We start from the raw sequence: 19,399 nt of genomic DNA on the forward strand, positions 1-19,399 counted from the left end.
GTGCAGGTTGTCAGGTAACGTCCAGTTTACGAGTGAAGAGACTGACGCTGAGAGAGAACAGCTGGCGTGTCTGAGGTCTGCCGGCTAGAGGATGGTGGAGCTGGTCCCTTTTGCCACCTCTGCTCGTCTCCTCTGCTGGAGGTTAGGAAGAAGTGTAGTCTTAATTCAGCAACAACGGAAGGCCCAGAGACCAGGAAGGGGTTGTGGTGAGTTAGCAGGAAGGGCTCACCTAAAGGCACTAGTGGGTGGGAGGCTGGCCCACCGTGCTCTTGTTTTCCCTTCTGCCCTCGCCTGGCCACAGTCTTGGTTGCTGGCAGTGGAGCTCCCAGTGCTTCTGGCCTCCTGGCCTCCTGGCCTCCTCCCTGCTTGGCCGTGGCCCTGGGCTGTTACTTTACCTTCCTGCCTCCTTGCCCAGGCCTGCTCCCAGACTTGTGGCCTTCAGTGGGCTTCAGGAGCGGCGTAGTGGCTGGGTTTTCTCCCCTCCCATCCTCCCAAGCAGTGCTTCCCTTTCTGCCGCTGAAACGCAGGGGTAGGGGAGGGGGCCTCACAATGCTCTCCTTCAGTTTCCCTCCCGCCTCCCAGAGCCCAGTCTGAGCAGGGGAGCCATGGCCTTTCCCCCCTCACTGCTCCCCTCCTCCTGCTGCCCTGGTGGGGGTTCCTGGGAGGGCCTCCTTTGTGGATGCTTTTTGTTCTTAGCGTGCTTTGTATTCACAAACAGCTGCCATTACCCACCCTAGGAAGGGAGATCTGAGGAGGCAGATAATTCAGATGTCATTTCTGCTTGGCTTTGGAATGTATCATGTGGCTTTTGGTGGGGAAGGCAGCAGACTGCGCTCCCCACCAGCGTCTGAGTGGCGGGACTTTCGAGTGGGCTCACAGGTATAATGGGGGAAGGTGACACACTGGCCACAGCCGCTCTGCAGTGGACCCTTGCCGACTGCCAGTGTTGAAGTCCTGGCCACAGAGGCTCCATCCTCAAGAACCTGCCTCTCTTACAGTAGTTTCTAAGTGCTTTGCCCAGACACCTGGACCAACAAAAAAACTCTCCTTTTTTGTGTTCATGCCACCCTGCCCCAAGGCATGGTCCACGCTTCTGCAGCTGACCCCCGAGGGACTGCCAGGCTGGCCCTTCCCCTGTCGCTTCTGGGAAATGGGCTGTGAAATGTGACTTGAATACACTTGGCACTGGTCCGTCAGAGACTAGTGTCACACATAAACCCCATTTAATCACCAGGTGGCACCGAGCCCCTAAATGACGTTATGATTCATAAGTAAAGGAAGGATCTGGTCCCTGCCCTCGTCAGCCCACAGTTTGGGCACTGGGACAGACGAGTGTGGAGCTGGCAAACTTGTTCCCTACTTTATAGAACTGTAATTTTTTTATAGAACTGCAATTATTTGGTTATAGAATTTTCAAAATTCATCTCAGAAAAGTGATGACTCAAAGATTCTACTGGGAGTTGAGGGTCCAGATGAGAGATTCTTGGAAGAGTGAGGCATGAAGTGTGGCTTAAAGGGGGTAAGTTGGGGGTCCTGTGTCTATGAGGAAGGCCCAGGAGGATGGCGGGAGCAGGGGTTTCTGAGCAGAGCTGGGCCGTTCTCGCAGAATGTTGATCATTGGGACAGTGTTTTGGCTGGTGCTCAGGACCTCACCTCTAAGCCTGGTCTCCATCCTTCCTCACCCCTGAGGGAAGACGGCAGGGGTGGCCGTGGTGCGCCTGGGCATAGATGTTTAATTTTTGTCTTTTTTACAGAGGCTGCAGCTGAAAGTCATCTCAGGTTATTGTCCACCGTGGCCCAGGCAGTGAAAGGACAAGGCACCATCTGCTGGGTAGACTGTGGGTATGTCCTGGGGACACGGGGCATGGTGGCTGGAGGGTGTGGAGGGAATTGTCCCTGATCAGTGCTGCAGGAGAGAAGATGTGGTGGAGAGAGCGCTGCAGGGACGCCTCCCTGGCAGAATTGCAGGGCCACCAGGGGAAGGGGCTGGGCCGGGGAAGGGGCAGGTCCTGGCCCCCTCCTGTTCTTTGCAGCCCACCCCTCTTCTCCCTGCTGCCAGAGAGCTTTTACTTTTTATTCTGTTGTCATGTGTCCCTTGATTTTTGTCTTCCCAGTGGGTGGCAGAGGGGGCCCTGTTTCGTAGAGGGGCCTTGACGCCCAGAGAGGCAATGTTATTTTCAAGGTCACCCTGTGAGCTTGCTAATGGGAGGTCTGCAGCAAGAACCGTGGGCTTTACCCCTAGCCCAGGTCGTTGATAGAGGTCTTTGCTGCCTGCCACGCAAAGTGGGTGGGATGAGCGTTTTGTGAAACAGCTGACCCAACAGTTGCCTTGGCTTCCAGGTGCCTCAGTTAAATGTGTCAGTCCTGGACAGGTGGCTTAGTCCTCCAGCTCTCTCCTCTGACCTGGGTCCCCACCCGTCCACCCTCCTCGACCTGTCCGGATGCCTGCACTGTGAGCCCCATCTCCTCCTTCCTGACCTCCCTCCTCCCAGAGACTTTCCTGTCCGTGTTACCGTGGCAGAATCAAGCCCAAGCCACAGAAGTGGTCCATAGGAAGAGAGCTCCCTCTTGGTGATGGAACTCCTCTGATTCTTTTGAGTTTGGGGGTTTGAGTCCGGGGGTACTTGGCTTCCCTTTCCTTTCAATCATGAGGAATAATTTCCACTTCCCTCTGTGTTCAGTGCTTTGCTGCTTGGCTATGTGTACACACAACCACACACACAACCCTCTTGTCATATAATTAGCTTCCAGTTTAGCATAGATTGGCATAAACACCAAAAAAGACACACAGACAGTGAATGAACACAGGAAAAAAAGTAGCTAAGGACAGGTTTGTTCTTCGCATGTTTATTGAGCACCAACTGTATGCAAGGTGCCGTGTTGTGCTTGGTGGATACCAGCGTTTCCATGTCCTTCTGACGGAGGACAAGCAGTGTTTCCAGAGCCACTGTGTCCAGCTGCTCCTCACCTGGACTTGGGGCTCATCAGGAGTCGGGGTTCGGGAGGAGGGAGAGGAGAAGGGACAGCATGCGCTCTGGTTAGGGCAGGAAGAGGTGGGGCTTTGTTGGGAAAGAGGCAATTCTTTTCCCGGATGGCCGTCAAGGTCTTTTGAGCCTTTAGTGTCGCTGTCCTTGCCTGAGTCGCAGCCCTGCTACTGCCCTGTGGGTTCAGGGAGCTTTCATGGGCTCCATTCCCTGCAGTCGTCTTGCTTTGCCGTCTGAGTTCTAAACAGCTGTTTCGCAAATGAGCTTCTGCGGCACTCATTTCTAAGTTGGCCTCAAGCTTGTCTGCTCTGATTGGAGAGAATCAAAGGAGATTCATATTCTGACAAAGCCCTGAATGAGACCAGGGGAGAAGTCTTAGCCAAGCGGTGTTTGCTATGGGGTATGTGTGGGTGTGTGTGCGTGTGTGCGTGCACACTCTCACATCTGGCCTCACACCTCCTGATTTATTCACACAACTTCATGGAAGAGACTGCTCACTAGACAGCTTGTGAGTTCTGAGCCGTTGGTTGATCCTAGTTCATAACTGGTCTGGAAGTGCTCGTCTTCAGGTGTGTCTCTGGCTCCCATGTCTTACCAGGGGTGCTCTATGTGACAGGCAAAGCGACAAAGCCTGTGAGAGGGGAAAGGGCGCTTTGGAATCTCCATATCTGAAAGTGACACCGGTTCTACAGACGCTTATCACAGGGAGTCCCTATGCGGCTTGTGGGTGGCAGAAGCGGGCAGAAGAGCTCTGATTTAGTTGCGTCCACCTGGGTCCACTCAGCAACCATTCCCGAGCTCTTCCTCTGTGCTTTGAGGTCCACAGATGGACAGCGGTGTCCTCATGGAGCTCAGTGTGCAAGGAGGAGGCAGACACCTAACCAGGTGATTATGGTCCAGGTGAAAAGTGCTGTTAATGGAGGCTCAATGTGTCACTTAATTCTTTCTGGAAAGGCTGAGAAAGGAGGAGGTGGAGTTCCAGTCTGGGGCAAAGACCTCAGAGGCCCAGGTCTTTCCAGTGCCCTGGCTTTCCCTGTGGGCAGCTCCCTGTGGGGTGGGCCCCGAGCTCTGTCTGGGGTCATATGGCCAGTGTGTGTGGAGGTGGCAGTCCTGCTCTGCTCCAGAAGTGGCAGGACTGCATGGGGCCGGGGTTAGTGTGTGAGGACAGACTAAGAAGATCAGGATTCAGGACTCATTTGGAGACATGATGTCTCAAGTCAATAAAAGTGCCAATGGGAGAAATAGTCCTGTGACTTTCAGTATGCTAGAATGAAAACATAGGGCACCTTAGAGCTTAAAAGAGGCGACCTTCAGACAAAAGGGTGGACTGATCCCATAGCTGTCACTCAATTTATCCCTCTAAGAGGAAGTATAAACTGAAATGTGCAATAGCTTTTAAACAGTTCAGGTAAGTAGGTGGATAATGGAGCTATAATGGATTATGTTGGGAGCAGGAATATCTGGGTCCGACTTTGAAATCAGAGAGAGGGTGCAGCTCAGTCTTCCCAGAACAGCCCAAGGACAGAACTCAGGGCTCTAGTCCAGGCAAGCCACCCTGGGTGTCAGTCCTCATGGATCACCAGGACCACCGTTACACGAGGGATCCCCCAGGGCATGAGCTGGTTCTGCCCTCCTGCTCGGCCACTCCCCCCAGACTTCTGAACCTGCCCCCTACATCCTTAGGGGACCCCCCATGTTAACTCTGGGGCCCTGTGGTGACTGTTCTCACTGTCCTCAATGCGTTCGGTCTGTTGATGAGTCTGAACGAGATGCTCTGGGGACGGGCAGGGGCTCTGGGAACGCTTGCTGTTGCTGCCTGCAGTGGAGCAAACAGTCGTGTTTTGTCCCAGCTGCTGTTAAATAGCAGGGAGTCAGCCAGAGCGCGTCCCCTCGCATGGGCCCTGCTGAGGTTCCCCACCTCTCATCCTTCTCAGCTCTGCTTCCTGCCCTGCCAGCGAAGGGCTGAAGACTGGAATGGCGATGCAGGGCTTGGGGAGGGGTGACAGGCAGGTCAGGAGTGAGCAGCCCACTCTGCTTTCCCCTGGCAGGGCAGGTGGAGGGAGCAGGGGCATTCTGGGGCGAGGGCAGACTGTGCTGTGGTGCGAGGCGTCTCTGGAGTGTGTGGAGTGATGGCGGAGGCCTGGGTGGAAGGGTCAGCTCTGCTGCCTGCCAGCCCTATGCCCTTGGGCAGGTCAGTTACCTGAGTCTTGTTTCCTCATCTGTAAAATGGGACAGTAATACGTATCCTGCCTTCTTTCCAGGGCCGTGGTGAGGATCAGGTAAATGAAAGAAAGTTCTTTCTAGAGTAGAATTTAAATGTGAGATCCCCTTCGACTCTTATTATTTTTTATCTCGGCAGGGTTGTTCAGGGCATTCCAAGAGGAAGCTGGATGGGGAGCATTGGTGCGTTTGTTCTTCAACAGCTCTTTCTTGGATGAGGGTCCCTTGGATGTTGTGAGGATGCTCCTGAAGACAGTCTTGGGTGTGAGAGTTAGCCCCAGCAAAAGAATGTTTTGCTCTGACCCTTAAGAAGAGTGCAGTGGAACTTGAGGGCTGCAGGTCAGGAGGCCTGGCTTTGAGTCCAGGCTCTGACAGCAAATAGCTGTGGCACCTTTGGCAAGTCGCTGCACCTCTCTGGGCTTCAGTTGAATCATGTGTGAAACCTGGCGTCAAGTCTTCCAAGTTGCTCTCATCCCTAAATAACCTAGTTCAGAAAATCCTGTAATCTGCCAGGCTTGATGTGTGGTGTGTATGTGTGGAAGTAGGTGGTAGGGGTGTGGCTATCAGTTTTGGGGGTCTCCCTCTCTCTCCCCGCCCCCATCCTGGGTGTCTGCTTCTTTGCCTCTCCTCTCCTTCCCTCTGAGCGTCCCTCCTCTGTCCCCCTCCCTCACTGGTTTCTGAGGCCCCTTCCCTTCTCTGGGTCCTGCCTCTCCCATTCTTTTGGTCTTTTTCCTCCTCCCTTCTCTATGTGGATGTCTCTTTTCCTCTTTTTCTCGCTTTTCCCGCTCTTCTCCCTACCCCTGCTTGCACGCCTGCAGGCTCACACACCCGTCCACCTTGGTCATCTCCCAGGTCCCAGGCCCTGTCGCTTGTTGCTGTGAGGTGTCTGCAGGATGTCTGGCTTCTGTCCAGGGTTTTTCAGCTCTCTCTCCCCTCTCTCTACCTCCTGGCTCAGCCCTCTGCAGCCACGCTCAGTTGGCGGGAGGTGGTTGTCCGGTGTTCAGTGGGTTGTGTGGGAGGGAGTTGGTATTCCCCTCGTGCCCTGCAGCCTGGCGTCGGGCTCGGCCTTGGCCTGCTGCTGTCTAGGCCACTGAGCTGGAGCCAGTAGGCAGGCGCTGTGCCTGGTATGCTAATTCCTGGGGCTGATTCTCACTGGGCCCAGACTGCTCAATCGGATGCTCACTGCTTTCCCTTCCTGAGGGTTTAAGGTCATTACCTAACCGCATGTGCCTTCTTCCCTGCTCTCTTTCTCCCATCTGCTTTATTTCCCTTGGAGCAGTGTTGGCTTCCCCAGATCCAAGATTTGGGGCCTGCCAGGGCAAGCATAGCTTATTTTGAAGTCCTGTGTTTTCTTCTAAAAAGTATTTGAACTTAGCATTTGCTCCTTTATATGTAAGCTTGTTTCACCTTACTTACCATGGGATAAAGTGGACTCCTAGAAGTGCTGTGTTTCTCTTGTGACTTCAGAGACCTGCTGGCAGGTTGCTGTGCACTCAGTGGGGTGACGTGTCCCCAGCTGGGGAGCAGAGCCTCCGAATTGCTGGCTGGGAGGCAGATGGAGGAGAAGGCCCGCTCCTCTCTCTCTTGTTCCATCACTTTTATTAACTGTGCTGCATAATTCATACTTGATTGTGTGCCTTCTTGAGGCAGGTGCCAAGGAGAACAGCCAGACCTGGGAGGATCCCTGTCGCAGCGAGTCCCTGCATCAGAGAGTGCTGTGTGACCACCAGGGTCTGTCCACAGTTCAGGCCCAGCTCTTCCAGGGCTGCTCTGTCTCCTGCCTTGTGTCCTGCAGCGATAGCCTTCCATGTTGTCCTTGGGATGTGGCACCTGGCAGTCACTCTGACAGTATTTCTTGCTCACTTCCCTGTCTCCCATTTTCTTCATGTCTCTGAAGGGAGGGTACTTCCTACCTTTCCCTCCTCCCGCTCCCCCCTCCCCCCAGGGGTCACAGGTCCATCTGCTCAGAAGGCTGCCATGTTAGACCCGGCAGATGGGAGAAAGAGACTCACCCCTTCTTTGATGGGGAAATGGAACCCAGGAAGGCAGGGCTAGCCAAGGGCACATAGTGGCTAAGATAGGCAGGGGCCTTCCTCTGGTCCTGAGTGTGGTCTCCTTTCTGCCCTGCCGCAGGGGGCTGCCCACAGTGTGTGAGGACATAAGGAAGCTGACTGGCCGAGTGGGGAGCCGGTTGGGGCGCTTGGAGAGAGATGACGGAGGTTCAGATCTTTTTGAGTCTCCACCTACTATCCTGGGTTCCGGCTCCTGGTTCTTCTGTCAGGATACAGGTGGCCTGCCTTGGTGCTGTAATAATTCTTGACCCTGTAGAGGAATTGCAAGCTCCGTTCAGCTCACGTGGACTACTCGCATTTTTGAGCTCGGGAAGCCGAAGGTCCTCAGAGGTCACAGGCTGGCTAATGGCGGAGTCAGCTCTAGAAGCTGCTGGTCATTCCAGCTGGCAGCTGGGCTTTCCTCCAGGGAGAGTTCGGTCCTTAGGTTGCAACTTTCAAGTTGCATACCTGCCCTTCCTGAGTCCCCAGGTCCTTGTTTTTTCCCTTTCCTCCTGCTCTCACCCCACCTTTCGTCCCTGGTCTGCCTGCCAGGAGCCTATTGCAGTCTCTTGGGTGATCGTTACTGTACGTGAAGATCTAGTAAGCACAACACCATGCACCAGCAGCAGCCACCGCACACAACAAATTCAAATGAACACGAGTGTGGGTGTGTCTCTCTGGCCGGGGTGGGGAGGAAAGCGTGTAAAGGCCTCTGTAATCTTTTCCTCCACATTCTCTGTAGAGGAGAGCCAAGGGACACAGGGTGGGATAGGATGTAGCAGGTCGTGGGTGAGTAAACGGGCAGGGGGAGGCGGGCTCCAGCCTCCCCAGCAGACAAACGGCTGGTTCCTGCCAGACGGTCAAGGAAGGGCAGGTGAGGGCCTTTGCCCGGCCAGTCGGCTCTTCATGACCCCTGGTTTTCGCCCTCCCTCTCCATGCCGCAAAGCGGCTCTTTCCCTGCTCCCTGCCTTTGTCTCCTTTTCCCCTAGGGCCTCAGTCACCCGCTGGGGGAGGGAGGTGGAGAGGGAGGCAGCCAGTAGATCAATTAATTGTCCTTAATCTATCAGCCCAGATCCTTTTAAGTCCCTGAGCTTGGGTAATTTCTCTTCCCTTCTTGAACTCTCATGACTTTTATTGTCTGTGCTGCACAATTAGTGCATGCGCACACACACGCACGCGCACACACTCATGCATTCTGAGAGACAGGGAGGAGGGAGTGGATCTGGGAGAACACTGTCAGGAGCTGTCACCTGGTAAGATTCCTGGAGCACGATAGATAGAGCCCAGAGCCTCCTCCCAGCGACAAGACAGCATCATTCCTTCACTCATTCACTCATTCACTCAGGTTATTTATAGAGGGCCTGCTGTGTGCCAGCTGCTGCTGTAGTTGGGGAGATAGCTGTGAGCAAAACAAAGCTCTCCCCTTCACGGAGCGCACGTTCCTGAGGGGCTGACGGTCAGATGTGGGGATGTGCTGTGGAGAGAAAGACGGCAGGGAAGCCAGACGGTGGGGGCTGGAGGTGGGTGGCTGAGGCTCTGGGGTCTGTGCCAGAGGTGCTCAGAGAGGACAGGACACCGTAGCCCCATGTACCCCTCTGAGAATGTGTGCATTCGTATTTGTGTGTGTGTGTCTGTCTGTCTATAGGGGGCGGGGCAGAGGAGGGACCCTTGGGGAGTGTCGTATACCCTCTGGAGGGAAGAGGTTGCAACAAGGAATCCTGTGGCAGAGACAGTGCTGTGATTCCCTGACTGGAGTCGGGGCCACAGGCTGCAGGCTGGGCGGGACCCGTGGGCGGGGGGTGCACACTGAGGAACAGGCGGGAGGCCCTCGGTGCCCTCCAGCCCCACGCGGCCAAGCTGGTTGGTTCAGAGCGTTGCTCCTAAGCCTGGCCTGGGCTCACCGGGCACCTAAGGCTGCAGCAGTCAGGCTTTTTCATGGAGTGGGTTCTGCAGAGCAGGCAGGGGTTGGGTTGGAATGACTCTGAGCCCTGCCACTCTTCTCTCTGCTTTGGGAAAGTCACAGGAAGAGGCTCCAGCCAGGCTGAGTGCAAGAGAGAGCTGGCATGGGGCGCCCTTCTCCCCTCAGTTGTCTGCCTTGCAGAGTCTGAGCAGTCGTGCAGCTGCAGCAGTGTGAGCAGGCCCTTCGGGTGCCCCTGCTGGATGTCAGGATGGGGCTGAGGGGGGCCATGGCCTCTGAGACTTAGCTCGTGCCCCAGCCACTGTTCATTGTTGCTGTCAGGTGGACGGTAGGTGGTTGCAGAAACGGCTGTGCCCAGCAGAACAAAGCCGGACAAGGACAGTGCCAAGTGAGTGGTTGAACATCCCAAGTTGAGCCCTCTCTCCTGGGGCGTTAACTCAGGCAGGAGAGGGCACCCCAGACAAAGTTGTTCTCAAACAGACCTGCGGCCTGTCAGTGTGGTCTCACCACGAGCCCCTGCAGGACAGGGCTAATAGGCATTGTCAGTGGAGTCATGTATGGCATCGCCACGGGCCTTCAGGGTCAGAGTTTCCAGCTGCTGGTGGCTGTGCGCTGCCTTTCTAGGGGCCTTCTGAGGTAGACTTGGCCCTTCTGGGTCTCCTCCCCTCCAGGCTTGGTCCTGCCCTCCGGACTCTCCCTGTCTTAAGGATACTGGTTGCTTAGGGAAGCAGCCATTGCAATGTCATTAGCCTGTCCTTTCTGAATTTGTCATGCATTTCCTGAGTCCCTGCTGTTGGCCGGCCTGGCCTGGAAGCCACAGTGATGGCTAACAACAGGCAAGACTAAATAGAGAGGGAAAGCCCTAGGGTGGGGGCGGGTGGGTGGCCCTGGGAGTAACTGATACTACCCGCTACGACACACACCGCCCCCCCCCCAACACACACACGTCTCCTGGATGACATGCTTCTTGAATTGCAAATTGTATGTTTACACTTAGAATGAGGTCTCACAATTTTGGTTGTCCATTGATGAGTGTTGCCTTCAGAATTGAGCTGAATGGTTTAATTAGTCCATCTGTTCTGGGGCTGGTGCACAGCTGTGTGAAGCTGATGACCGGAGAAGGTGGTGAGGTATGTGAACAGGTGGGAGATGAGGGACTTCCCTCAGGTGGCTGTCTTACCTGGCAGAACAAAGTTTCTCATGCAGTGTAGTCAGCAGGGACCAGTGGGGGTTGGGTGGCTGAGAAGCCCTCACTGAGTCCATTCAGATCTGGGGAGAGGCCCTGAAGTAAGGCGTAGGCCCCACATGGGTGGGATTGCTGACCGCCTTTGGCTGGTTGTTGAGCAGACTTGGCTGAGTATGGCGAGGTCATGGGGAGCTGTGAAAGCAGGTAAGGTCTCTGAGGGGCTGGCGGAGGGCATGCTGGAGGTGGCCAGGAGGAAGAGCCAGCGAAGGATGAGGGCATGCATCAGAATCACCTGTAAGCCTCCTTAAAACACAGATGTTCCAGTACCCGCAGAGCTTTGATTCAGTCAGGCTGGGAGGGGACTGGGAATCTGCATTTGTCACAGCTTCCTGGGTGATGCTGATGCTCTGGTCCAGGGACGACACCTTGAGAACCATTGGTCTAACAGGAAGGAAACCAAGATTAGATGAGTTCATGCGTGAGCACTTTGTAAATGATGAATGGCAGCTGACAGACAGTTCTTATTAGAAGAATTTCTAAGTGCGAGAGTGTGATATTGCAGACGCCAGCACTTCACGGAAGCTTTCCCCGTCTCCCTTCTCCTTTCGTCAATACCTGGTCAGATTTCATACCTTCCTCAACATCGTAGCACATTTTCCTCTCAGCCTGGTCAGATGGTCTGCAGCAGGTGCCATATGGCACACTGTAGAGCTCTAAAAACAAAACCTTGCTTGAGCTCGAGGCAGAGATGCTGAAGTGATGATCTGGGGAGGGCCAGGAAGTCAGTATTGCTTTAAACGTCCCCAGGTGATTCGAACGAGCAGCCAGGCTCGGGGGCCACTGATCCATACTGTGAGTTTATTTTTCTTCTTAAAATGGGCTGTCCACTGCCTACACTTCTGGGGCGCGTCCTTTGTCCGGACCTCTCCGTGTTGCCTCTTACAAGTAGTGATCCGTCCTTCCCGCCTGCCTGTCCTTGTCTCTCTCGATCAGCCCGTTTCCTGTTGGTTCCTCTCCTTCCTCCAGTTCTCTGAGAATGCGTCTGTGGTGAGGTCCTCACTTGCTGCTGAGAATTCCAAGTTACCTGGCTTATTCTTAGGCCACCAACAAATTGTGCTCTGTCAACACCTGCGTGAGGACTTCAGGTAACAAATGGTTCCCGACATTTTTGTCTTTCAGTGATGCAGAGAGTAGAAAATTGTGCAAGAAGATGAAGGTTGACCTGAGCCCGAAGGACAAAAAGGTTGAATTATTCCATTACCAGTAAGTACACGTGGGTATTTCCAATTTCTAAGTAAGTGCTGAAAGCTTTCATTGGTATTGTCAGTGAACAGGGATTTTTAGTTAGATTAATTTTATTTCAGAATGATTTTTTTTTCCTGTGTTTACAATTATTTCTTTTAAAAATCCTGAGCTGTGTCCAATAGCTGAATCTTAAGATGCTTCAGGAAACCAGAGGTATGCATCTTCACAACCATTCCTAAAGTTAACACCTCTTTCTCCTCATTTGACAGGGATGGTGCATTTCATACTGAATATAACCGAGCTGTGACATTTAAGGTAAATTTACCTCCCTCATTCTCAGCAGAGGTGGAGTCTGAATGGACCCCAGAAGTCTGGCAGGTTCTCTCTGAGAGAACAAAGGGCAGGTTGCACAGGTAGCTCTTCTGAATGACCTGAGGGATTCTTATCTCTAGAGCACCTGTCAGCAGAATATCTAGAGAAGGTTGTAACTGTTACCACAGTGGGGATGACTGGCCTTGTACATGGCTTGTGAATCTCTCCGCAGTTGTCTACTGAGATGTGTGACATCCCACCTCTCCCCCTCAAAGGCCTGGGTCCCCCTTTGCTGTGGCTTTAAGCCCTCCTTGATCTCTGTGGTCATGTCTCCAGTGGTGGCCCACAGGCCAGAGGGGACTTGCCTCTTGCAACGTGCAGGACATGGCAGCTTGGCACCTTTGGGCTGATGCAGCTTGTTCCAGATGAGATGCCCATGTCACTGGGGCGTTCGCGGCTACAAATGCAATTTAGAAGAAGAACGAGTGTCACTGGAAGCCTGGGTGGAGATCTGTGACCTGCAGGTGCTGTCCTGTTACACAAAGCAGCTGCCCCGCCCTGAGTCCTTTTGCTGCCTTCGGCTTCTCCTCGTTCAGCACACGCATTTCCTTCATCACACATCTTCTACCTCTGGCCCAGGCAGTGTGCCCCTGCCTGGTGGGGGCCATCTGTTTCTTCTGTTCCGTGAGAGGTTAGACTCACTCAGACTCTCATGCTTCTCACACTGGGGTGGACCCTGGGCTCCTCTCTCTGTCTGTGCAGCTGTCTGTGCCCCTGTCCCACTGCCTCTCTCCCCCCATCTCCCTGGTCATTTCTTGTTTATCCACCAACACTTGTTCTTTTTTAAGTTGCTGCAGCTTTTACCTTATGCAGACTCAGCTGATTACTCATCATCTTAACACCCACTTAGACACTTAGAGAAAATTCTACCAATTAGAGTTGCTTAACCCCTCCTATTCTGTGTTAAGACATCAACTGAAGTCCTTGGAGAGAACACGTACTCCCCAGGAACATGGTTTAGCTTGGTGGGATGGGGAGGTGCTTATGCAGTGATGGAAAGAAGAGACGGGCTTTTTGGTTTGGGAGGTTGTGTTCAGTTTTTATTTAGCCGGCCCTCTGAGAAGTCTGTGCTGAGATCATGGAGCAGGGCCTAGCAGCTGCTTACAACTGTAGTAGCAGGAGAGGAGCAAGGAGCCCGGGTGCTCTGAGCTTGCCTGGGTCGGGGAAGCCGAGTTCTGCCCTTTGTCTGCCTCCTTACAAAGACCAGGTGTGTAGGAGCTGCTCGCTCTCCTCCTTCCTGTGATTTCTGCTTCAGCAAGCAGGGGGAGTGGGCTGAGCATCGTACGGAGTCAGAGTCTTTAGCGGAGAGAGAACATCCTTGGTCCCAGGGTCCCCAAAGCCTACTAGGGCCATCACGGACTGGGCTAGAGTCCAGGAGTTCTCCAGGGCAGGGGGATGTGGCCTAGTGATCCCGTGACTCCCTGATGGCTTCTGCTTTTCAGCAGAAGCAGCCAAGACCAAAGCCCTCCTTGGTCACGGACTAGTTTTCCTTCCAGGGTTTCTCCTGGGCCCCTCTCTCTCCAAGAGAGAAAGTGGAGCCTCTGGCAGGGCGGGCATACAGTCTCAGGCTCATGCTCTGGCTACTGTTGCCATCATCCTGTATGGTTCAGCAGGGCCTGGTCACAGGGACTGTGCCACAGCCCCTGGAGAGGCCAGCAGCCAGATAAGTGAGGGTGAAGAGCAGGAAACTCAAAGAGGGGAACTTCCTGTTTAGGCGGCCTTTTGCTTGTCGGCAGTCTGTCCAGCAAAATTCTTGGTGTGTGAAGTGGTGAGGACCAGAGGTGCTGGGAAGCTGAAACTCAGATGGCCCTCTGATGACCTTCTCCTGAGGCCCTGGAGCTGCGAGTATGGTTTCCCAGCCATGAAGACATCCTGAAGACCAAGGGGTGGGTGTGGACCATTTCCCTCAGGTTCAGAGCACCCCGAATAGACGGCTGGGTGGGAGTTGTCCCAGGTGCTTCTCTCTGCAGACTTTCCCACCAGAGGTCTTGTCAGTTAGACCGATTCGGAGAGAACCTGTGGATGGGATTATTCATCCATCCATCCATAGAAGAAGAATCTCCACCTGAAAAGCCAATGATTGCTAGTATGAAAATTTCATTTGTTACCTTAGGAGAGGCGATCTCTTTCCTTTTTCCATCCACATCATCTTTTCTCGTTGATGCTGAGGCGGGGGGTGCGCATAGTGGGCTGGGGAGGCTGTGCTAACCCTTTAACTCTGCTCGTGCTGGTATAGGACAGGCCCCGCCCAGAGCAGTGGTTCCTATCCACTTTGGGTTCCTGATCCCACTGAGAATCTCCTGAAAGCCAGGGACCTTCTCCCTAGAAACAGTGCGTGTGCGTACATTAAAGTAAGTGTTTCCCTTGAGTCTGGGGTTTCACAGACTCCCGAAGTCCACTGTGCACCCTTGATTGAGAACCCCCTGCACCAGGTATTTCTGGAACAGCAGGCAGGTGGGCACCTGTAAGCGTCTCTCTCACATGGCCCAGGTGGGCAGGTGCCTCTGCAGCTGTGGGTGAGTGTGGCTCTCAGGAAGGTCCTGCTGGTTCCATTGTGGCTTATGTTGTCACGGTGAAGCTTCAATAGGGGACTGAGGGAGGTGGATCTGCCTTCGCCCTGGTACAAATGGCCCTTCTTCTCTCGCCAGGGGGCATTTCTCAGCTCCATTTGGATGGACAGGGAGCATTACCTGAATGAAATCCTATGAAGTCTTGCCTGTCTCCCCTTCTTCTGTAGTGGCTCTTTCTAAATAGGAGTTGCCAGAAATAAGCCTCAGCGAGGTCCTCTGCGTGTGACCAGTGGATGGGCTGAATGCACAGCCTCACTAAGGCGGTGTTAACCTTTCTCGCCTCAGACTCCCCTACCCCCGACAGACACACCCAGATCATCATCTGCTCACTGGAGCTCCATCAAAATGGACAGAAGTAACAGAATGTGCATCAGACGGGGGACACTGAGGCCAGCTTCTCCCCTGCAGGCCACTTGGAGGGGTGAAGGCTTGGCTGGTTTCTGGTCCCCATTCCTGGCTCTCGCAGACTTAGAGCACCACGTCCCAGAGTGACTGTTGGAGAAGAAAGGGAATGCCTCCTCTGTCCTGGGCCAGTGACACGGCAGGTGGGGAGGGGAACGGAGAGGGACATACCCCCCCCATGTGTCTTCCCCGAGGGGAGCAGAAGTTTGAGTTAATTGTCCACCTGACAAAGGCTAGTTAAGTGCTTTATCGAAGGTCTTTGTCAGATCTTCATCCTGGGCCGTCTAGAAGGGAGCTCTTCAAGGAGAGAATACAGCAACCAGGTGGCCACAGAGGTGAGCACCTTGCCCTGGGGCTTCCTGGTCTGAGCCCCACAGAGGGTGATCAGGATTCAGCTCACTTCCAAGTCATTGTAGGTCATGAAACACCAAACAGGTCACAAGTAGGTATGGTTACCTGCTTATGCAATTGACAGTTTTAGTGGCTGCATGAATATGGAAGTCAATGCTTTGGACAGGACTGGAGACCTTTATTCAAACTGATCAGAGAGACTTTCTGGAGGAGCTGAAATTTAGTAGAAGCATAAGTGTCTCTGGTTTGAATGAGCCAACTAATTGTCTCACATTTCCTCTTTTTTGTCCTGAAGAAGCATGGTAGGTATGGATCGTTGACCAGAGTGAGGTGTCGTGTGGCTGAAAAGTCCTGGTGGGGGTGGTGGGTACATTTTTAGTGCTCTTAGCAGTGCTGTCAGTGGGTGGTGGAGTGGCACACCCCAAGAGTTTGCCCATGTGCCACGTGCGGTCCCGTTCCAGGCAGCGGGGTCTCCAGGCAGGATAACAGGGCAGCTTCCCAATTCCCCCAACTCCCTCTTTCCTGGCTAAAATGAGTCTTTCCTTCTCTCTTCTTTTCCTCAGTCCTTAGTGGCCTTTCTGAAGGATCCAAAAGGACCCCCGCTGTGGGAGGAAGATCCTGGAGCCAAAGATGTGGTTCACATTGACAGTGAAAAGGTAATTTATTCCCCATCACTTCTGATGGATGCGGGAAGCTTCCCCAAACCAGGGTCTCCTGAGGAGAGAGGCCCAGGGACTGAGAAGTGGGAGTGTCCGGAGCTGGGCCAAGGCCCTGATATCTGCGTCGTCTTACAGCTCGTGAGGGAACAACCAGATCATCACAGGCTAGCTGCCTGAGAGCTTCATTTGTTTTTCGCTGCCTTATTTAATGTATTTTAATGTATTCAGATTTTTCTGAAAGGAATAGCGATTTAAATGTCCTCTCCTTATTATGTAATCTGATTGTTGCTGGGATTGGCTTTGTGTTTTTTTTTTAAGTGGGTTTTGGTTTTTGGCTTTTTTAAAGAATCATCTGAGAGGTTTGGGTTGGATTCCCAGAGACTGGGGTCAGGACTCTACAATTCTGAGTCGTTGTGTAACTTTGAACAAATTATTTACCCTCTTCAGCTTCAATTTCTGGATTTGGCTGGGGTGGGGGTGGAAGGGTGATTCTGAGTTATAGTCTCTGTACAGCCTTGACCCTCCTTCTTTCGAAGCCTGTCCTGCCGAACCTGAGTGTGCTTTATCCATGTGTACGTGTGTGTGCGTCATGCACACGTGTGTGCTTTGCTTATTTGGCTCTGCCTTCACAAAAGGATGGGCAAGATCTTCTCTGCTACATTTCAAGTGATCTGTGAGGCAAGCCGTGCTTTTTGTAGATGGAGGGAGAATGTTCTTATCTTGATAACATAAAATGTACCTTTTATGTTCCTCTGCCTCCTCTCCCTTTTCATTTAAAATTATTGACTCTTGATGCTTGTTAGCCCAAAAGAAAATGATGCCGTTTGTACTTCCTGGGGGAATCCTGTGTGATCTTTGTGGTCTAACCAAGAGGGTCTGTGGTGATTTGACTTAAGGGGCTGGCATCAACATTTCTCTGAGATAGAAAGTGCCAGTATTCTTGGATAGAAGACAAAGCCTTTTCAAAAAGCTTGTTGGGGGCAAGGGAAGAGGGACAAGTGTCAGGAGGTGGTGGCCTCTGTGCCTTTAGCTATGAAAAAATAGCGTGACTGATTGTTGCTCCTGGTAGATTTCATGATAGTACGTGTTTATAGCCTCTCTGGAAGGTCATTGTCTGCTGCCTCCCTCCCCCAAATCTTCATGGCCTGAAACTCCTAAGATTACTCTTCTCTAACCAGAAGTATTCAGCAGAAATATTTTTTCCACACCTGTAGGCAATCCTCTTGTTACACTTTGTGTTGTCTTCTCTCCTGTAGGAGTATAAGGTACAGCTGCTTTCTGCTAATAGAATCCCCACATAAAATTACCAAAAGTTCCAAATTCACGTTTGAATTGCTGATTCATATTAGCTTAGGTTTCCACACTTATTGAAGGTAATTAAGCATCCTCGAGTGTAATATAATATTTGTTACTACTCAGGGTATGAAACCAAATTGCTGCAGGCTCAGAAAAACCTCTTCTTCTCGGATCTTTTGCCAGGTTTTATCTTGAGAGATTCCAGAAGATCATGTTCAAAGTGTTTGCATGCTTCACCCCAGTCAAGGTCAAAGATCTTGGTTACTAATTCTGCCTTAACCCTCTAGTTATGTAAACAAGAGTCAACATCTTCAGAATTTATTATAAAATGTTTTAAATTCCCCAAAAATATTTGTAATCTTTTTTATCCAACTGAAAATGATAAATAATACATATTCATTGTTGAAAATTTAGAAAGTACAGTTTAAGCATAAAAAGCTTAAGCATAAAAGAAAAAAAAACCCACTCCATCCTTTCCCACTGAGAGATGCTCAGTGCTGGTATTTTCTGCAGCCTCGCAGACTTTCAACATAATGCATACATAAATGTTTTTACTCAGAAAAGTGTCATTACATTTTATGTGCTCTTTTGTAACTTGCTTTTCCCCCCACTTAATGTAACATGCACATCTTATTGTAACATTAAATATTCCTCGTCATCGTCTGTAACGACGCAGTAGTGTTCCATTGTGTGGGATGGACCATCATCTATTTACCTAATGTCTTGTTGCTGCCAGAAAGCTGCATTTTGAAATTTCCTCTTATTTTTCTTATTATTCAAAAGAGAAAAACCTCTAATTTTCTTCTCTGGAAACTGGTTAGAGGAGCTTATTTAATCAAAATATGCTCCGTCATCGTGCTTCTCCACAGTCCTTGATAGATGTGCTCTTTCCCGAACATCATTGACTCGCTGGAGGAAGTCTCCATCAGCACTGTTGTGACCATTTGTCTTTGTACATTTATTGTATTTATTTAACAAATAATTATATATTGCCTAATGATGTGCCAGGCACTGTTCTGGGGGTTTTACGAATACAAGTGATCCTTTTAGCTTGTAACCTTCTGGGGGGTGGGGGCTCACACCTCATCCTTGTGCTCTTGTGTGCACAGTGGACTCGTGGGGACATGGGCAGTGGTGGTCAGGCTGGGGCTGGGGGAAAAATTAGCGGGTGTGTGTTTAACCCCGTGTCACAGTGGCAAGCAGATCCCATCTGAAAACATCAACCCCACCACAGCAAGACGGCTCCATAGATCACATGAAGAAGGGGCTGCCTGGTCCACAGCCTCATGAGATACAGATAGCTCCTTGCAATTTTCATTATTCAGGTGAAGCTTCAAGTAAGGCTAGTAGCCTGGTCCTGACTACTTCATCCCACCAAGTGGCCTTGGGAAAGCCATTTGTCCCCCAGGGCCTCAGTTTCCCCATCTGTAATATGAGAGGGTAGTCTAGAATGGATCGTCTCTGAGGTTCTTTCAGCTCCTCACATGCCACGACTCTGTACTGGATCCTCTGCTCCCCAGGTCAGACTGTGGGGTTTCTGAAGTGCTCGCCCGCCCCCCCACCACTGTAGGTCCCTGCAGGTATGGCGCCTTCGGTACTCTGTTGTCTGTGACCTGCGTGTTCTCTGTTTGTGCCTCAGGACTTCAGACGGCTCCTGAAGAAGGAAGAGAAGCCACTCCTGATGATGTTCTATGCACCCTGTGAGTGACCTTTCTCCTTTGGGCTAGAGTTGGTTGTTCAGACTCTTGGGGGGCAGCTGGGAGTTGCAAGGGGGTGCTGGGAACTAGCCCCCGGTCTCTCACCTAGGATGCCGCTCCCCGTTGCTCACTCTAGCTCTCCGTCTGTGCCTCTCTTCCTTCATGTTTGCCTTTTCATCTGGCTCCTCCCCTCCTGCTGTCCACGTCAGTTTTTCTCTCACTAGAATTGGCATCCTTCTGCCGCTTCACTCCGAGCTGCACCCAGCAAATACACGGGTCCCTCTCCAGGTGCCTCCGCCTTCCCCTGCCCCTCTGCCTCCCGTGGGCCTGGAGCCCCTTTCCTGCCTGCTGTGTGCTTGCTGGAGCCACACCTCAGCCTCGGCACATGCTCTGAGGTGTACCTGCTGCTCACCGTCCAGAGCCTGGCCGGCCTCTGGGGCAGCCACTG

General features: G+C 52.4%; 1 protein-coding gene across 1 annotated transcript in view; it reads left to right on the forward strand.

Moving 5' to 3' along the window:
* PDIA5 (protein disulfide isomerase family A member 5) overlaps positions 1-19,399 on the forward strand; it is an 89,157-nt gene that overhangs the window by 21,937 nt on the left and 47,821 nt on the right. The window contains exons 3-7 of the mRNA XM_014829564.3: positions 1,755-1,842; positions 11,539-11,622; positions 11,874-11,919; positions 15,863-15,955; positions 18,894-18,954. Coding sequence (XP_014685050.1) covers positions 1,755-1,842; positions 11,539-11,622; positions 11,874-11,919; positions 15,863-15,955; positions 18,894-18,954 — 372 coding nt within the window. The remainder of the gene's footprint in view (positions 1-1,754; positions 1,843-11,538; positions 11,623-11,873; positions 11,920-15,862; positions 15,956-18,893; positions 18,955-19,399) is intronic.

Source organism: Equus asinus, chromosome 5, assembly GCF_041296235.1.
Source record: "Equus asinus isolate D_3611 breed Donkey chromosome 5, EquAss-T2T_v2, whole genome shotgun sequence".
Classification (NCBI taxonomy): domain Eukaryota; kingdom Metazoa; phylum Chordata; class Mammalia; order Perissodactyla; family Equidae; genus Equus; species Equus asinus.